Source organism: Salvelinus alpinus, chromosome 23, assembly GCF_045679555.1.
Source record: "Salvelinus alpinus chromosome 23, SLU_Salpinus.1, whole genome shotgun sequence".
NCBI lineage: Eukaryota > Metazoa > Chordata > Actinopteri > Salmoniformes > Salmonidae > Salvelinus > Salvelinus alpinus.
In genome coordinates this window covers 1385115-1403356 of record NC_092108.1, presented here as the reverse complement: position 1 = coordinate 1403356, position 18242 = coordinate 1385115, and the positions used below count along the sequence as shown (strand labels likewise).

Sequence of the window (18242 nt, the reverse complement as noted above, 5' to 3'; positions counted from 1 at the left end):
CAGGTCTGAGGTCTGTTGTGGTGCCTGTTATTTGAACAGGCCTGAGGTCTGTTGTTGTGCCTGTTATTTGAACAGGTCTGAGGTCTGTTGTGGTGCCTGTTATTTGAACAGGTCAGTTGTAATGCCTGTTATTTCAATGGGTCAGAATTGTTGCTCTGGTCTGTATGACTCTGGTTACTTAACTTGTGTTTTCTCCTCACAGACGAACTGCTTGCTGATGAGGAGGAGGTGCAGTCGTTTGGATACAAGAGGTTTGGTGAGTAGTCGGTTACTGTTAGAAACATACTCACGGTTGCTACGTCAGCCTAACAAAAGGGAAGGGAGGAGGGAGAAGGGGGGGATTAGATGGTGGGGGAGGGTTCTGGGTCTGCTCAATGTTAAGGTCCACCCAAAAAGAGAAAAGTGGCCCCTCAAAATACTTCCTCACGTGGAGGAATTTTTGAGAAATGTGCAAATGCTTTCACTTACGGATTATGCTGGTTAGGGGTATAATAGTTAGGGTTATAGTTATAGTGGTTAGGGTTATAGTGGTTAGGGTTATAGTGGTTATAGTGGTTAGGGTTATAATGGTTATAGTGGTTAGGGTTATAGTGGTTATAGTGGTTATAGTGGTTAGGGTTATAATGGTTATAGTGGTTAGGGTTATAGTGGTTATAGTGGTTATAGTGGTTAGGGTTATAGTGGTTATAGTGGTTAGGGTTATAATGGTTATAGTGGTTAGGGTTATAGTGGTTATAGTGGTTATAGTGGTTAGGGTTATAGTGGTTATAGTGGTTAGGGTTATAGTGGTTATAGTGGTTATAGTGGTTAGGGTTATAGTGGTTATAGTGGTTATAGTGGTTAGGGTTATAGTGGTTATAGTGGTTAGGGTTATAGTGGTTATAGTGGTTATAGTGGTTATAGTGGTTAGGGTTATAGTGGTTATAGTTATAGTGGTTATAGTGGTTATAGTGGTTAGGGTTATAGTGGTTATAGTGGTTAGGGTTATAGTGGTTATAGTGGTTAGGGTTATAATGGTTATAGTGGTTAGGGTTATAGTGGTTATAGTGGTTATAGTGGTTAGGGTTATAGTGGTTATAGTGGTTATAGTGGTTATAGTGGTTATAGTGGTTATAGTGGTTATAGTGGTTATAGTGGTTAGGGTTATAGTGGTTATAGTGGTTAGGGTTATAATGGTTATAGTGGTTAGGGTTATAGTGGTTAGGGTTATAGTGGTTATAGTGGTTATAGTGGTTAGGGTTATAGTGGTTAGGGTTATAGTGGTTATAGTGGTTATAGTGGTTAGGGTTATAGTGGTTAGGGTTATAGTGGTTAGGGTTATAGTGGTTAGGGTTATAGTGGTTAGGGTTATAGTGGTTATAGTGGTTATAGTGGTTAGGGTTATAGTGGTTATAGTGGTTAGGGTTATAGTGGTTATAGTTATAGTGGTTATAGTGGTTATAGTGGTTAGGGTTATAGTGGTTATAGTGGTTAGGGTTATAGTGGTTATAGTGGTTAGGGTTATAGTGGTTAGGGTTATAGTGGTTAGGGTTATAGTGGTTAGGGTTATAGTGGTTAGGGTTATAGTGGTTATAGTGGTTATAGTGGTTATAGTGGTTATAGTGGTTAGGGTTATAGTGGTTATAGTGGTTAGGGTTATAGTGGTTATAGTGGTTATAGTGGTTATAGTGGTTAGGGTTATAGTGGTTAGGGTTATAGTGGTTATAGTGGTTATAGTGGTTAGGGTTATAGTGGTTATAGTGGTTAGGGTTATAGTGGTTATAGTGGTTAGGGTTATAGTGGTTATAGTGGTTATAGTGGTTAGGGTTATAATGGTTATAGTGGTTATAGTGGTTAGGGTTATAATGGTTATAGTGGTTATAGTGGTTAGGGTTATAGTGGTTAGGGTTATAGTGGTTAGGGCTATAGTGGTTATAGTTATAGTGGTTATAGTGGTTATAGTGGTTAGGGTTATGGTATAAAGGCACAGGGCAAGACCCAGATGCAGATAAGGAGAGGCAGGTGGTTCGAGTCTCTGATATTTATTAGTATCTAAGGGGCAGGCAAGAGAATGGTCGTGGACAGGCAAAAGATCATAACAAGGTCAGAGTCCAGGAGGTGCAGAGTGGCAGGCAGGCTCGAGGTCAGGGCAGGCAGTATGGTCAGGCAGGCGGGTTCAGAGTCAAGGCAGGCAAGGGTCAAAACCGGGAGGACTAGCAAAAATCAGAGAAAAGGAAAAAGCAGGAGCACGGAGTAACACGCTAGTTGACTTGACAAAACAAGACCAACTGGCACAGACAGACAGAAAACACAGGTATAAATGCCCAGGTGATAATGGAGAAGATGGTTGACACCTGGAGGGGGTGGAGACAAGCACAAGGACAGGTGAAACAGATCAGGGTGTGACAGTACCCCCCTTTTGGGGCGCCACCGGCGTCCTAACTGGGCGCATACCTGGTTAACCGGGGTGCCGGCGGTGGAAGTCGGCGATGAGGACTGGGTCCAGAATGTCTCTAGCGGGGACCCAGCACCTTTCCTCCAGGCCACAACCCTCCCAGTCAACCAGGTACTGGAAACCACTGCCCCACGGTCGAACACCCAGGAGGCGTCTCACCGTGTACGACGAATGGCCATCGATGACAAGGAGCGGAGGGTTGGGCCTGGAAACAGAAGACAAAGGGCTGTGACACGGGCTTAATCCTAGACACATGGAAAGTAGGGTGAATACGGAGGGTACAGAGTAACAAAAGGCGAACAGCAGTGGAACTAAGGACTCTAGAGATGGGGCAAGGGCAAATGAAATGGGGGGAATGTTTACGGGACTCCACCCAAATGGGCAGGTCCCGTGTATATATTCATACCCTCTAGCGAGGAGCTGGAGTTCGGCGGTGGTCTGCTTGTGGACGATACCTGGAGTTGGTCTTGAGACGCGCTGCCCGGGCTCTTCTCCAGGTACGCCGACAGCGGCGGACGAACATCTGGGCCGAGGGGATGTTGACTTCCTTCTCTTGTTCTGGGAAGAGCAGAGGCTGATACCTCATGGAGCACTCAAAAGGGGAGAGTCCCGTGGCCGAACAGGGAAGAGTGTTCTGGGCATACTCCACCCAGACCAGTTGTCGGCTCCAGGTAGTGGGGTTGGTCGAGACGAGGCATCTTATTAAGGTTGTGTTCAGGTCTGGTCTTGGTTTGCTCAGTCTGACTGGCCATTGGATTGGGGATGGAATCCGGAGTACAGGCTGGCCGATGACCAAATAAGGTTGCAGAACGCCTTCCAGAACTGAGACGAGAACTGAGGATCCTGGTCGGAGACCATGTCCACTGGGAGTCCGTGGATCCTGAAGAAGAGCTGCACCATGAGGTGGGCAGTTTCTTTGGCAGAGGGTAGTTTGGGGAGAGAGATGAAATGGGCGGCCTTGGTAAACCGATCCACTACCATCAGAATTACGGCGTTGCCATCCAGCGGAGGGAGCCCAGTGACCAAGTCTAGGGAGATATGGGACCAGGGATGATGAAGGACAGGTAGTGGCTGAAGGAGGCTGGAAGGGGCTTGGCGCTGAGTCATATTCTGAGCACAAACGGTACATGCAGCGACGAAGGCAGAGGCGTCAGGAACCATTGTGGGCACCAGAAACGTTGTCGGAGGAAGTCCAGGGAACCCGGATGACAGGTAAACCTGGAAGAATGAGCGCATTTCAGGACTGAATTAGGAACGAACAACTGGTTAGATGGGCACCCTCCAGGGGCAGGCTGGGAACGTTGTGCCTTGTGGACCAGAGTCTCAATATCCCATTCTACAGCAGCCACAAGGCATGAGGTAGGGAGGATGGTCTCGGAGTCAGAGGCTGTGGCAGCGGGACTGTACAGGCGAGGGAGGGCGTCAGGTTTAACATTCTTTGATCCTGAGCGATAGGAATTGGTGAAGTTGAACCTGGTGAATAACAGAGGCGCTTGGCTGTGCAGAGATATTCCAAATTCTTCTTGTCGGTCCAAACCAAATACAGATGTTCTGCTCCCTCCAGCCAGTGTCTCCACTCCTCCAGTGCCATCTTGACCTCCAGAAGTTATCGGTTACCCATGTCATAGTTTCTTTCTGCAGAGTTGAGATGATGGGACAGGAAGGCACAGGGATGGAGCTTTTGGTCCTGCATGGATTTCTGTGACAGGATAGCCCCAACATCAGAAGCATCGACCTTAACCACAAACTGACAGGACGGGTCCGGATGGATGAGGATGGGGGCTGTAGTGAACTGATGCATCAGGTCCACAAATGCTCTGTCAACCACGGTATCTTTGGATACTGTGAACGGTATCTTTGGAGAGGTGAGTGCCGAGAGGGGGGCTGCTAAGATGCTGTAGTCTCGAATGAAACGGCGGTAGAAATTGACAAACCCCAGGAAACGTTGTAGCTGCACCCTGGAAGTAGGTTGGGGCCAATCCACTACTGCTTTCACCTTTTCCGGGTCCATCTGGACATTTCCTTCAGCGATGACATATCCAGAAAGGAGAGGGTAGAACGGTGGAACTCGCATTTCTCCGCTTTCACAAATAACTGGTTCTCCAGGAGGCGCTGAAGTCGAACATGGAGGATGTGTTCTTGGGCAAAATGGGAAATTAACAGGATATCATCGAGGTAGACAAACATGACATGATTTAACATGTCCCGGAGCACATCGTTTTACCAGGGCCAGGAAGATCGCGGAGGGCGTTGGTGAGTCCAAACGGCATGACCAGCTACTCATAATGTCAATCGTAGGGACAATGCGGGGGAAGAGAAGTAGCCCGTGCCTTTCTGAAGACCTCCAGGAGGTTATGCTACTGGGTGGAGATGGCAGAGAAACCCGAGGCTTGGCTAAAGCCCTGAGGAGGCCGTCTCGGGGAAGGCTGCGCTGCTTTGAGGCAATGGGAATGGCAGAATGGACTCCAACCCAGGATTGAACCCGTGGTCCAGTCAATAACGGGGTTGTGTTTTTGGAGGCAAGAAAATCCCAAAACAACAGGAACATGGGGGGACTCAATGAAGTGAAGCTGTATAGCCTCACTGTGATTTCCTGAAAACTGCAGATTAACAGAAACAATGCTGTGGGTAACTCTACCAATGGAGTGGCCGTCCCGTGCTCTAGCATCCATGGGAACAGAGAGGAGTTGAGTGGGGATGCCTAATTCAGAAACTAGGCTAGCGTCCAGAGTCAACGAGCACTCGGAGAGACTTAGACTGGTCTCCCCACAGCAGCACCACAAAAAAGGGGGTGCGGTTGATGGGATTTAGAGGACTCCCAGTCTGGCTCACCAGAGTACTTGTACCTACTACAGAAATAGGTCTCTTAACTTGGCAGGTGGCTATATAACGTCCCGCAGCCCCACAGTACAGACAACTGTAGGAACTTAGCCTATGTGAACGTTCCCTATGCGATAATCTAGCTCTGCCCAGTTGCATAGGTTCCGATGTATCTGACTCACACATCGCGATGATTCTTAATGGAACTCGGGTGGCTTCGGGTCTTCTCAGAAATACAGGGACTTCCGGATTCCTTCGGAGATGGACGAGCAGCGGCAGATGAACGAGTGTGCCCAAGTCCAGACCTCCTCTCACTCTGGATGAGCATTTTCCTGTTTGCTTATGGCTGTATACAGCTCATTACCATATTTACATGTGCAGGGATACTGAAGTGATGGAGGTAGTTATGTATTGGGGGAAGGGGACAGGGATACTGAAGTGATGGAGGTAGTTATGTATTGGGGGAAGGGGACAGGGATACTGGAGTGATGGAGGTAGTTATGTATTGGGGGAAGGGGACAGGGATACTGGAGTGATGGAGGTAGATATGTATAGGGGAAGTTGATAGGGATACTGGAGTGATAGAGATAGATATGTATTGGGGGAAGGGGACAGGGATACTGGAGTGATGGAGGTTTATACAGTTCAAGTCGGAAGTTGACATAGACTTAGGTTGGAGTCATTAAAACTTGTTTTTCAACCAATCCACACATCTCTTGTTAACAAACTATAGTTTTGGCAAGTCGGTTAGGACATCTACTTTGTGCATGACACAAGTAATTTTTCCAACAATTGTTTACAGACAGATTATTTCACTGTATCACAATTCCAATGGGTCAGAAGTTTACATACACTAAGTTGACTGTTCCTTTAAGTGTTGCACTGCTTTCACTTGCATTAGTAGCTGATGTGTATAGTGTTGAGTCCTCTGTATACATAGACACACAGGCTTTACTCAAAGCCAGGGGCATGTCGTTAGTAAGGATTTTAAAAAGTAAATGTGCCTAGACAGCTACCCTGGGGAATGCCTGATTATGTTGGAGAGGCTTCCATTAAAGAACACCCTCTGTGTTCTGTTAGACAGGTAAACCTTGATCCACAATATAGCAGGGGATGTAAAACCATAACTCATAACTTTTTCCAGCAGCAGATTATGATTGATAATGTCAAAAGCTGAGCGGAAGTCTAAGAAAACAGCTTCCACAAGCTTTTTATTGGCAATTTCTCTCATCCAATCATCAGTCATTTGTATAAGAGCCGTACATGTTGAATGCCCTCCCTATAAGTGGGCTGAAAATCTCTTGTTCATTTGTTTATTGTGAAATAGCATTGTATCTGGTAAAACACAATTTTGTCCAAAAGTTTACTAAGGGATTGTCTACCATTATGATTAAACCATTTGCTCTTAACAACTTTCCTTTACAGATGTAATCACTTAATAACCTCTCTAGGATAGGTGGGACGGTAGCGTCCCACTTGGCCAAAATCCAGAAAAATGGAGCGCGCCAAATTAAAATATATTACTATAAAAATCTAACTTTCATTAAATCACACATGTAAGATACCAAATTAAAGCTACACTCGTTGTGAATCCAGCCAACATGTCAGATTTCAAAAAGGCTTTTCGGCGAAAGCATAAGATGCTATTATCTGATGATAGCACAACAGTAAACAAAGAGAGTGTAGCATATTTCAACCCTGCAGGCACAACACAAAACGCAGAAATAAAATATAAATCATGCCTTACCTTTGACGAGCTTCTTTTGTTGGCACTCCAATATGTCCCATTAACATCACAAATGGTCCTTTTGTTCAATTAATTCCATCCATATATTTCCAAAATGTCAATTTTTTTGGCGCGTTTGATCCAGAAAGCAACAGCTTCCAATTTGCGCAACGTCACTACAAAATATCTCAAAAGTTACGTGTAAACTTTTCCAAAACATTTCAAACTACTTTTGTAATACAACTGTAGGTATTTTTAAACGTTAATAATCGATCAAATTGAAGACGGGACTATCTGTGTTCAATACATGAAGACAACAAACTGATGCTACTTTTCGAGTCATGCGCCTCTCTCAAAAAGTACACTTCAAATGACACTCATTCAAGATGGCCGTACTTCTTCATTACACAAAGGAATAACCTCAACCAATTTCCAAAGACTGGTGACATCCAGTGGAAGCGGTAGGAACTGCAAACAAGTCACTTAGAAATCTAGTATCCCAATGAAATATCATTGAACAGACAGTGAGCCCCCCCAAAAAAATCAGAATGGTTTGTCCTCGGGGTTTTGCCTGCTACATAAGTTCTGTTATACTCACAGACATGATTCAAACAGTTTTAGACACTTCAGAGTGGTTTCTATCCGAATCTACTAATAATATGCATATCTTATATTCTGGGGATGAGTAGAAGGAAGTTGAAATTGGGCACGCTATTTATCCAAAAGTGAAAATGCTGCCCCCTATCCGAGTGAAGTTAATCTCTCCATAGCAAGCTGCTCTCTCTGCACTGATTGGTGAAGTCATTTAATGACCTTAATCTATAATGTTCTTTATTTCAGAGGTTTAAAAAGGAACAGGAAGGAACCATATAATCCAGTCCTTTTTTTGATTTGATTTGAACCAGTTCAGAACTTTATTTTGCTGGTTGGGAAAGTGGAACCAAACAAAATAATAAAATGGTTCTGTTCAAAACTAAAGGATTGGAAAATTATTTGGGTTGTGTATTAAAATGGTTGTGTGTTGTGTGTTGTAATGTTTGTTTGTTGTAATATTTTTTTTAAATTTTATTTAACTAGGCAAGTCAGTTAAGAACAAACTTTTATTTACAATGATGGCCTACCGGTGAACAGTGGGTTAACTGCATTGTTCAGGGGCATAAACGACAGGTTTTTTCTTGTCATCTCGGGGATTCGATCCAGCAACCTTTGGGTTACTGGCCCAACGCTCAAACCACTAGGCTACCTGCTGCCCCAAATAGCTGTATGTGTTGTGTGTTGTAATGGTTGTGTGTTGTAATGGTTGTGTGTTGTAATGGTTGTGTGTTGTGTGTTGTAATGGTTGTGTGTTGTAATGGTTGTGTGTTGTAATGGTTGTGTGTTGTAATGGTTGTGTGTTGTAATGGTTGTGATTTACATTTACGTCAATTAGCAGACGCTCTTATCCAGAGCGACTTACAAATTGGAAAGTTCATACATATTCATCCATATTCATCCTGGTCCCCCCGTGGGGAATGAACCCACAACCCTGGCGTTGCAAGCGCCATGCTCTACCAACTGAGCCACACGGGACCATGATGGTTGTGTGTTGTAATGGTTGTGTGTTGTGATGGTTGTGTGTTGTAATGGTTGTGTGTTGTAATGGTTGTGTGTTGTGATGGTTGTGTTGTTTGTTGTTGTGTGTTGTAATGGTTGTGTGTTGTAATGGTTGTGTGTTGTAATGGTTGTGTGTTGTGTGTTGTGATGGTTGTGTGTTGTGATGGTTGTGTGTTGTAATGGTTGTGTGTTGTAATGGTTGTGTGTTGTGATGGTTGTGTGTTGTAATGGTTGTGTGTTGTGATGGTTGTGTGTTGTTTTGTGTTGTAATTGTTGTATGTTGTGTGCTGTTATAGTTGTGTGTTGTAATGGTTGTGTGTTGTGTGTTGTAATGGTTGTGTGTTGTGTGTTGTAATAGTTGTGTGTTGTAATGGTTGTAATGGTTGTATGTTGTGTGTTTGTAATAGTTGTGTGTTTGTAATAGTTGTGTGTTGTAATGGTTGTGTGTTGTAATTGTTGTATGTTGTGTGCTGTGTGTTGTAATGGCTGTGTGTTGTAATAGTTGTGTTGTAATGGTTGTGTGTTGTGTGTTGTAGTGTTTGTGTGTTGTAATGGTTGTGTGTTGTGTGTTGTAATGGTTGTGTGTTGTAATGGTTGTGTGTTGTGTGTTGTAATAGTTGTGTGTTGTAATGGTTGTGTGTTGTAATGGTTGTGTGTTGTAATGGTTGTAATGGTTGTATGTTGTGTGTTTGTAATAGTTGTGTGTTTGTAATAGTTGTGTGTTGTAATGGTTGTGTGTTGTGTGTTGTAATTGTTGTATGTTGTGTGCTGTGTGTTGTAATGGCTGTGTGTTGTAATAGTTGTGTTGTAATGGTTGTGTCTTGTGTGTTGTAGTGTTTGTGTGTTGTAATGGTTGTGTGTTGTGTGTTGTAATGGTTGTGTGTTGTAATGGTTGTGTGTTGTGAGGGTTGTGTGCTTTGTGTTGTAATGATTGTGTATTGTGATGGTTGTGTGTTGTGTGTTGTAATAGTTGTGTGTTGTAATGGTTGTGTGTTGTAATGGTTGTTTGTTGTAATGGTTGTGTGTTGTAATGGTTGTGTGTGTGTTGTAATTGTTGTGTGTTGTAATGGTTGTGTGTTGTAATGGTTGTTTGTTGTAATGGTTGTGTGTTATAATGGTTGTGTGTGTGTGTTGTAATTGTTGTGTGTTGTAATGGTTGTGTGTTGTAATGGTTGTGTGTTGTAATGGTTGTGTGTTGTAATGGTTGTTTGTTGTGTGTTGTAATGGTTTTGTAATGGTTGTGTGTGTGTGTGTTGTAATGGTTGTGTGTGTGTGTGTTTGTAATTGTTGTGTGTTGTAATGGTTGTGTGTTGTAATGGTTGTGTGTTGTAATGGTTGTGTGTTGTAATGGTTGTGTGTTATGTGTTGTAATAGTTGTGTGTTGTAATAGTTGTGTGTTGTAATGGTTGTGTGTTGTAATGGTTGTGTGTTGTAATAGTTGTGTGTTGTAATGGTTGTGTGTTGTAATGGTTGTTTGTTGTAATGGTTGTTTGTTGTGTGTTGTAATGGTTGTGTGTGTATGTAATTGTTGTGTGTTGTAATGGTTGTGTGTTGTGTGTTGTAATAGTTGTTTGTTGTTATGGTTGTGTGTTGTAATGGTTGTGTGTTGTAATGGTTGTGTGTTGTGTGTTGTAATAGTTGTGTGTTGTAATGGTTGTGTGTTGTAATGGTTATTTGTTGTAATGGTTGTGTGTTTTGTGTTGTAATGGTTGTGTGTGTGTGTGTTGTAATGGTTGTGTGTTGTAATGGTTGTGTGCTGTAATGGTTGTGTGTTGTAATGGTTGTTTGTTGTAATGGTTGTGTGTTGTAATGGTTGTGTGTTGTGTGTTGTAATGGTTGTGTGTTGTAATGGTTGTGTGTTGTAATGGTTGTGTGTTGTGTGTTGTAATGGTTGTTTGTTGTAATGGTTGTGTGTTGTGTGTTGTAATTGTTGTGTGTTGTAATTGTTGTGTATTGTAATGGTTGTGTATTGTAATGGTTGTGTGTTGTGTGTTGTAATGGTTGTGTGTTGTAATGGTTGTATGTTGTAATGGTTGTGTGTTGTGTGTTGTAACAGTTGTGTGTTGTAATGGTTGTGTGTTGTAATGGTTGTGTGTTGTGTTTTATATTTCCAGGGATCCAGGAAGGCCCTGAATGCACCAAGTGTAAGATTGACTGGGCTCTGAGAGCTGCTATAGCTCTGCTCTATGTACTATGTGCCCTGCTCACCATTGCCCTGGTTTTGCTCGGACATAAAGGTATGCTTATCTGTCTGTCTATGTGTCTGTATATCAATCTGTCTATCTATGTGTCTATCTATCTATCTATCTGTCTGTCTATGTGTCTGTATATCTATCTGTCTGTCTATGTGTCTATCTATCTATCTATCTGTCTGTCTATGTCTGTATATCTATCTGTCTATCTATGTGTTTGTCTGTCTGTCTGTCTATCTGTATATCTATCTGTCTATCTATCTGTCTATCTGTCTGTATGTCTATCTGTTTGTATATCTATCTGTCTGTATGTCTATCTGTCTGTCTTTATTTCACCAGGTTGGGTGACAGTCCAAGTTAATAACCCGGTTAGTAGACCCTACTCTAAATAGCACCCTAAACACACAGGAGTGTCCTGGGTCAGGGTTGGGATTAGAGTTAGTGTCCGGGGTCGGGGTTGGGATTAGAGTTAGTGTCCGGGGTCGGGGTTGGGATTAGAGTTAGTGTCCGGGGTCGGGGTTGGGATTAGAGTTAGTGTCCTGGGTCAGGGTTGGGATTAGAGTTAGTGTCCTGGGTCAGACTGAAAGGCAGCTCCGGACTGAAAGGCAGCTCGGGACTGAGGGGTAGCTCCGGACTGAGGGGTAGCTCCGGACTGAGGGGTAGCTCCGGACTGAGGGGTAGCTCCGGACTGAGGGGTAGCTCCGGACTGAGGGGTAGCTCCGGACTGAGGGGTAACTCAGGACTGAAAGGCAGCTCCGTACTGAAGGGCAGCTCCGGATTGACGGGCAGCTCCGGACTGACGGGCAGCTCCGACTGACGGGCAACTCCGACTGACGGGCAACTCCGGACTGAAGGACAGCTCAGGACTGAGGGGCAGCTCCGGACTGACGGGCAGCTCCGGACTGAAAGGCAGCTCCGGACTGAAAGGCAGCTCCGGACTGGCGGGCGGCTCTGGCAGCTCCTGACTGGCGGGCGGCTCTGGCAGCTCCTGACTGGCGGGCGGCTCTGGCAGCACCTGACTGGCGGGCGGCTCTTGCGGCTCCTGACTGGCGGGCGGCTCTGGCGGCTCCTGACTGGCGGGCGGCTCTGGCGGCTCCTGACTGGCGGGCAGCTCTGGCGGCTCCGGACTGGCGGGCGGCTCTGGCGGCTCCTGACTGGCGGGCGGCTCTGGCAGCCCCTGACTGGCGGGCGGCTCTGGCAGCTCCTGACTGGCGGGTGGCTCTGGCAGCTCCTGACTGGCGGGCGGCTCTGGCAGCACCTGACTGGCGGGCGGCTCTTGCGGCTCCTGACTGGCGGGCGGCTCTGGCGGCTCCTGACTGGCGGGCGGCTCTGGCGGCTCCTGACTGGCGGGCGGCTCTGGCGGCTCCAGACTGGCGGGCGGCTCTGGCGGCTCCAGACTGGCGGGCGGCTCTGGCGGCTCCTGACTGGCGGGCGGCTCTGGCAGCCCCTGACTGGCGGGCGGCTCTGGCATTTCCTGACTGGCGGGCGGCTCTGGCAGCACCTGACTGGCGGACGGCTCTAGCGGCTCAGGACAGACGGGCGGCTCTGACGGCTCAGGACAGACGGGCGGCTCAGGCGGCGCTGGACAGACGGGCAGCTCAGGCGGCGCTGGACAGACGGGCAGCTCAGGCGGCGCTGGACAGACGGGCAACTCAGGCGGCGCTGTACAGACGGGAGCAGGAACAGGGCATACTGGACCCTGGAGGCGCACAGTAGGCCTGGTGCGTGGTGCCGGAACTGGTGTTACCGGGCTGGGAACAAGCTCCTCAATGCTAGTGCGGGGAGCAGGAACAGGGCATACTGGACCCTGGAGGCGCACTGGATGCCTGGTGCGTGGTACCGGCACTGGTGGTCCTGGGCTGAGGACACGCACCTCAGGGCGAGTGCGGGGAGGAGAAACAGGGCGTACAGGGCTCTGGAGGCGCACTGGATGCCTGGTGCGTGGTACCGGCACTGGTGGTCCTGGGCTGGGGACACGTACCTCAAGGCGAGTGCGGGGTGCTGGAACTGGAGGCCTGGTTCGTGGCACCGGCACCGGCACCGGAGGACTGATGCGAGGGGCTGCCACAGGAGAGCTGGTGCGTGGGGCTGCCACAGGAGAGCTAGTACGTGGGGCTGCCACAGGAGGTGCAGGACTAGGGAGGTGCACAGGAGGCCTGGTGCATGGGACTGGCACTGTCATTACCAGACGGTTAGCACGCACCTCAGGACGAGTATGGAGAGCTGACTCAGGTAACTTCAAATCCCGGACACGCTCCGTCGGGCGGATGTCGTGTCTCATGCACCAACACAGCAACTCCCTCATTTCACTCTCCTCCAATTTCCCCATTAATTCCTTCACAGTCTCTGTTTCACTCCCCTTGCTCACCTCCAATTCCACCCCGACTGGCTCTGGTTCCATCTTCGGCTCCTCACGGTAAGCACGGGAAGTTGGCGCAGGTCTCCTACCTGAACTCGCCACACTCCCCGTGTGCCCCCCCCAATACATTTTTGGGGCTGCCTCTCAGGCTTCCAGCCGCGCTGCCGAGCTAGCTCCTCATAATACCGCCTCTCGGCTTTCGCTGCCTCCAGCTCTGCCTTGGGGCGGCGATATTCACCCGGCTGTTCCCATGGTCCCTTGCCGTCTAATATTTCCTCCCAAGTCCATTGCTCCACAAAGCGCTGTTCCTTCCTTTCACGCTGCTTGGTCCGGTTGTGGTGGGTTATTCTGTCACGTTCGTCGTATGGAGGAAGAGAGAAGGAACAAGGCGCAGCGTGATCCGAATACATTCTTCTATTTATTTAACACGAAACGAAGAACACTTAAAAAAACTAATCAAAACAACAAAACAAACGTGAAGCTATATATATAAAGTGCAGACACAAGCAACCAATACATAGACAATAACCCACGAAATACCCAACGGAATATGGCTGCCTAAATATGGTTCCCAATCAGAGACAACGATAAACAGCTGCCTCTAATTGAGAACCAATCTAGGCAACCATAGACATACAAACACCTAGACTAGTAAACACCCCATAAACATACAAAACCCCTAGACAAGCGAAAAACACATACATCCCCCATGTCACACCCTGACCTAAACAAAATAATAAAGAAAACAAAGATAACTAAGGCCAGGGCGTGACACACTGAGATATCGCCTGCCCAATTCAGGATGTTTCCACTGGAAATCCCTTTTCAAATATATTGAAAATCGACACTGTTCAATGCAGTATAATATGTTGGCGCTGGCAATGGACACTGTGGGAAATCCCTATTTATATATATTGACATTGGAGACTGTCCAATGTCGTATAACATGTTGGCAACATATTGTATGTGTAATGGGCACTTTCGATTAACTATATATTACAATGGGCATTTACTATCACAAATTGGACATGCTGTTACATTGCTGCTATTTCTTTCTCTCCCTCACTTGCTGGGGTTGATTTCAGCCTGTCTATTTGGTGGTGGTAAATAACTGCTTAAATACATTGGAAATGGACAGTGTCCATTAGACATTTGCAGTATGAAATGTTGACACTGGCAATATATCATACGGCCAATGGACACTGTCCAATAGCAATATATTACAATTGGCATTTACCATCACGAATTGGACATGCAGTTAAAGGGCTTAAATGAATAAAGTCCACTACAGGGACACTGTACAGTACATGTATACTCTATCTGTGCTGTCCTTTGACTGTTTTGCTCTACGACCTCCACAAGTGTCAGGAGAGTCATCAGAAATTGATACAGCCAATCTGACAACTTCTGAATGTACCGCCCAAAGAATTTGGGCTACAGACTAATATGATACCTCTGCAAAGATGAGACTCTCATGAACATGTACATGTTTGGCTCTAGGACGCCCATAGGCCTCACAAGACTCAACCACAGGCCTTACAAGACTCAACCACAGGCCTTACAAGACTCAACCACAGGCCTCACAAGACTCAACCACAGGTCTCACAATGTTCCCCGTTACCAGTTGAAAAAATGCATGAAACTATATATGGAGACTGTTTAATGCCAAATACATAGAATACATAGAAGAAAAAGAACACATGTTTGTTGATCTTTCTTATATTTCTCAGATATAGGACGGACACTTCAGAACAAACTTCCTTTAGGTTTATGGGGGGGACTATCTGTTGTTCCTGATAGTGACATTTAAAAAAAAACATATAGCTTAGTAGATGCGGAATTGACTCAGAGAGAATGCTTGTGCGTGCACTGATTTAATGCAACAATATTCAAGTAATAGGCTGTTTTAAAACTCTGCAGGCGCAATTTTTTAATTTTTTATTTACAATAACAAATAGGGTAACCCCCAAAAACCAGATGGATATGTGTACATTAGACACTCATTCGGTTCTTATATTACTGTAGCATAGTCTCCTGTATGCTGCAGCAAATGTAGGGACTACCTGTCACAAGAAAACATTTACCATGATGAGATAATAAGTCTACCTGCATTGTGAACCCCGTGGGAATCTAACCCACAACCTTAGTGTTGCAAGTCCCATGTTCTACCAACTGAACCAAACGGGACCATAAATCTTGGTAAATCTGTAACCGGGTTCCTGTCATTCAACCCTACTGACTGACTAGTGGAGGGATGTTGTACTGGATACCTGGCAGGATGACAGACTGACTGACTGAACTGACTGACTGGTTATCTTACTGGCTGACTGACTTACTTACTGGCTTGGTACCTTACTGGCTGACTGACTAACTGGCTACCTGACTGACTGACTGACAGACTGTCTGACTGGTTACCTGACTGACTGGCTGTTTACCTTACTGACTGACTGTCTACCTGACTGACTGACAGACTGTCTGACTGGCTGACTGGTTCCCTTACTGACTGACTGGCTGGTTACCTTACTGGCTGACTGACTGGTTAACTGACTGACTGGCTGACTGACTGACTGACTGGTTCCCTTACTGTCTAACTGGCTGACTGGTTACCTGACTAACTGGCTGACTGGTGACCTGACTGGTTACCTGAATGACTGTCTGATGGACTGACTGACAGGCTGACTAACTGGGTGGCTGATTTACTGGCTGGATGACTGACTGGTTACCTGGCTAATCTGCTAGCTGGCTGAATGGCTGACTGACTGACTCCCTTACTGACGAATTGGATGACTGGTTACCTGACTTACTGACTGGCTGGGTACCTTACTGGCTGACTGACTGGTTACCTGACTGACTGACTGGCTGACTGGTTAGTTGACTGACTGGATGTTTACCTTACTGACTGACTAGCTGATTGGTTACCTACCAGGCTGACTGACTGGTAACCTTACTGACTGACTGACTGGCTGGTTACCTTACTGGCTTGACTGACTGACTGATTAACTGTCTGACTGGTTAGTTGACTGACTGGCTTTTTACCTTACTGACTGACTAGCTGATTGGTTACCTACCAGGCTGACTGACTGGTAACCTTACTGACTGCCTGACTGGCTGGTTACCTTACTGGCTTGACTGACTGACTGATTAACTGTCTGACTGGTTAGTTGACTAACTGGCTGTTTACCTTACTGACTGACTAGCTGATTGGTTACCTACCAGGCTGACTGACTGGTAACCTTACTGACTGACTGACTGGCTGGTTACCTTACTGGCTTGACTGACTGATTAACTGGCTGACTGGTTACCTGGCTGACTGGCTGGCTGACTGGCTGTCTTACTGGTTCCCTTACTGACTAACTGGCTGACTGGTTACATGACGGACTGACTGACTGGCTGACTAACTGGGTGGCTGACTTACTAGCTGGCTGACTGACTGGTTACCTGGCTAACCTGCTGACTGGCTAGCTGGCTGAATTGCAGGCTGATGAATTGGCTGACTAGTTACCTGACCTACTGACTGGCTGGCTGGCTGACTAGTTTCCTTACTGACTAATTGGCTGAATGGTTACTTGACTGACTGACTGACTAACTGGCTGTCTGTTTTCGTCCTAGTGGTCCAGCGAGTGGACAACGTGACAGAAGAGATGCAGAACTATGGTGGGAAGGTCACAGCGGTGGAAACAGACTTGAAGAAGCTTGGTGAGTCTTCAGGGTGCTAGTGTGACATTCTGTTGTTACTCTATGACTGTTGTTGTTGTTTTTGATGATGTTGTTATGTTGTTGTTGATGATGTTGTTGATGTCGTTGTTGATGATGTAGACGACCAGACAGGGGAGAAGGCCGACAACGCCAGCAGTGATATCTCAACCTTTAAGTCAGACATCCAAACGCTTCAGAGCCAGCTAGACAACGTGTCCCAGAGGGCCTCTACTAACCGTGCTGTGCTGAATCAGCTACAGGTCACAGGAGAGGACATGCAGAGTAGCCAGGCGTCCCTACAGAGTTTACTGGACAGCAGCACTGCCTCACTACACAGTGTCAACACTACCCTGGCCTCATATGGAGGGATAATAGGAGGGCTGCAGACAGATTCCACCAGGCTGCAGGACAGACTACAGGGACAAGTCCAGGAGCAGGGGCAGACACAGGTCTAGTATCTGTAAAAAACAACATTTTAAGTAGGAAGTAGGCATTGATCTGAAGCTGAAAAAGAAAGGAAATTCACATGTGTTCGACACAGTCAGTCATATACAGTGGGGAGAACAAGTATTTGATACACTGCCGATTTTGCAGGTTTTCCTACTTACAAAGCATATAGAGGTCTGTAATTTTTATCATAGGTACACTTCAACTGTGAGAGACGGAATCTAAAACAAAAATCCAGAAAATCACATTGTATGATTTTTAAGTAATTAATTAGCATTTTATTGCATGACATAAGTATTTGATACATCAGAAAAGCAGAACTTAATATTTGGTACAGAAACCTTTGTTTGCAATTACAGAGATCATACGTTTCCTGTAGTTCTTGACCAGGTTTGTACACACTGCAGCAGGGATTTTGGCCCACTCCTCCTCCATACAGACCTTCTCCAGATCCTTCAGGTTTCGGGGCTGTCGCTGGGCAATACGGACTTTCAGCTCCCTCCAAAGATTTTCTATTGGGTTCAGGTCTGGAGACTGGCTAGGCCACTCCGGGACCTTGAGATGCTTCTTACGGAGCCACTCCTTAGTTGCCCTGGCTGTGTGTTTCGGGTCGTTGTCATGCTGGAAGACCCAGCCATGACCCATCTTCAATGCTCTTACTTAGGGAAGGAGGTTGTTGGCCAAGATCTCGCGATACATGGCCCCATCCATCCTCCCCTCAATACGGTGCAGTCGTCCTGTCCCCTTTGCAGAAAAGCATCCCCAAAGAATGATGTTTCCACCTCCATGCTTCACGGTTGGGATGGTGTTCTTGGGGTTGTACTCATCCTTCTTCTTCCTCCAAACACGGCGAGTGGAGTTTAGACCAAAAAACTCAATTTTTGTCTCATCAGACCACATGACCTTCTCCCATTCCTCCTCTGGATAATCCAGATGGTCATTGGCAAACTTCAGACGGTCCTGGACATGCGCTGG

The 18242-nt window shown here is 46.3% G+C and overlaps 1 protein-coding gene across 2 annotated transcripts in view; it reads left to right on the top strand.

Moving 5' to 3' along the window:
- colec12 (collectin sub-family member 12) overlaps positions 1-18242 on the top strand; it is an 80132-nt gene that overhangs the window by 17993 nt on the left and 43897 nt on the right. Inside the window, exons 2-5 of one of the 2 annotated variants that reach the window (XM_071360624.1) lie at positions 203-256; positions 10688-10810; positions 16734-16820; positions 16941-17269. In XM_071360624.1, coding sequence (XP_071216725.1) covers positions 203-256; positions 10688-10810; positions 16734-16820; positions 16941-17269 — 593 coding nt within the window. Of the gene's footprint in view, positions 1-202; positions 257-10687; positions 10811-14628; positions 14724-16733; positions 16821-16940; positions 17270-18242 lie in introns of those variants that run through there. The other variant, XM_071360625.1, reaches the window with a different exon arrangement.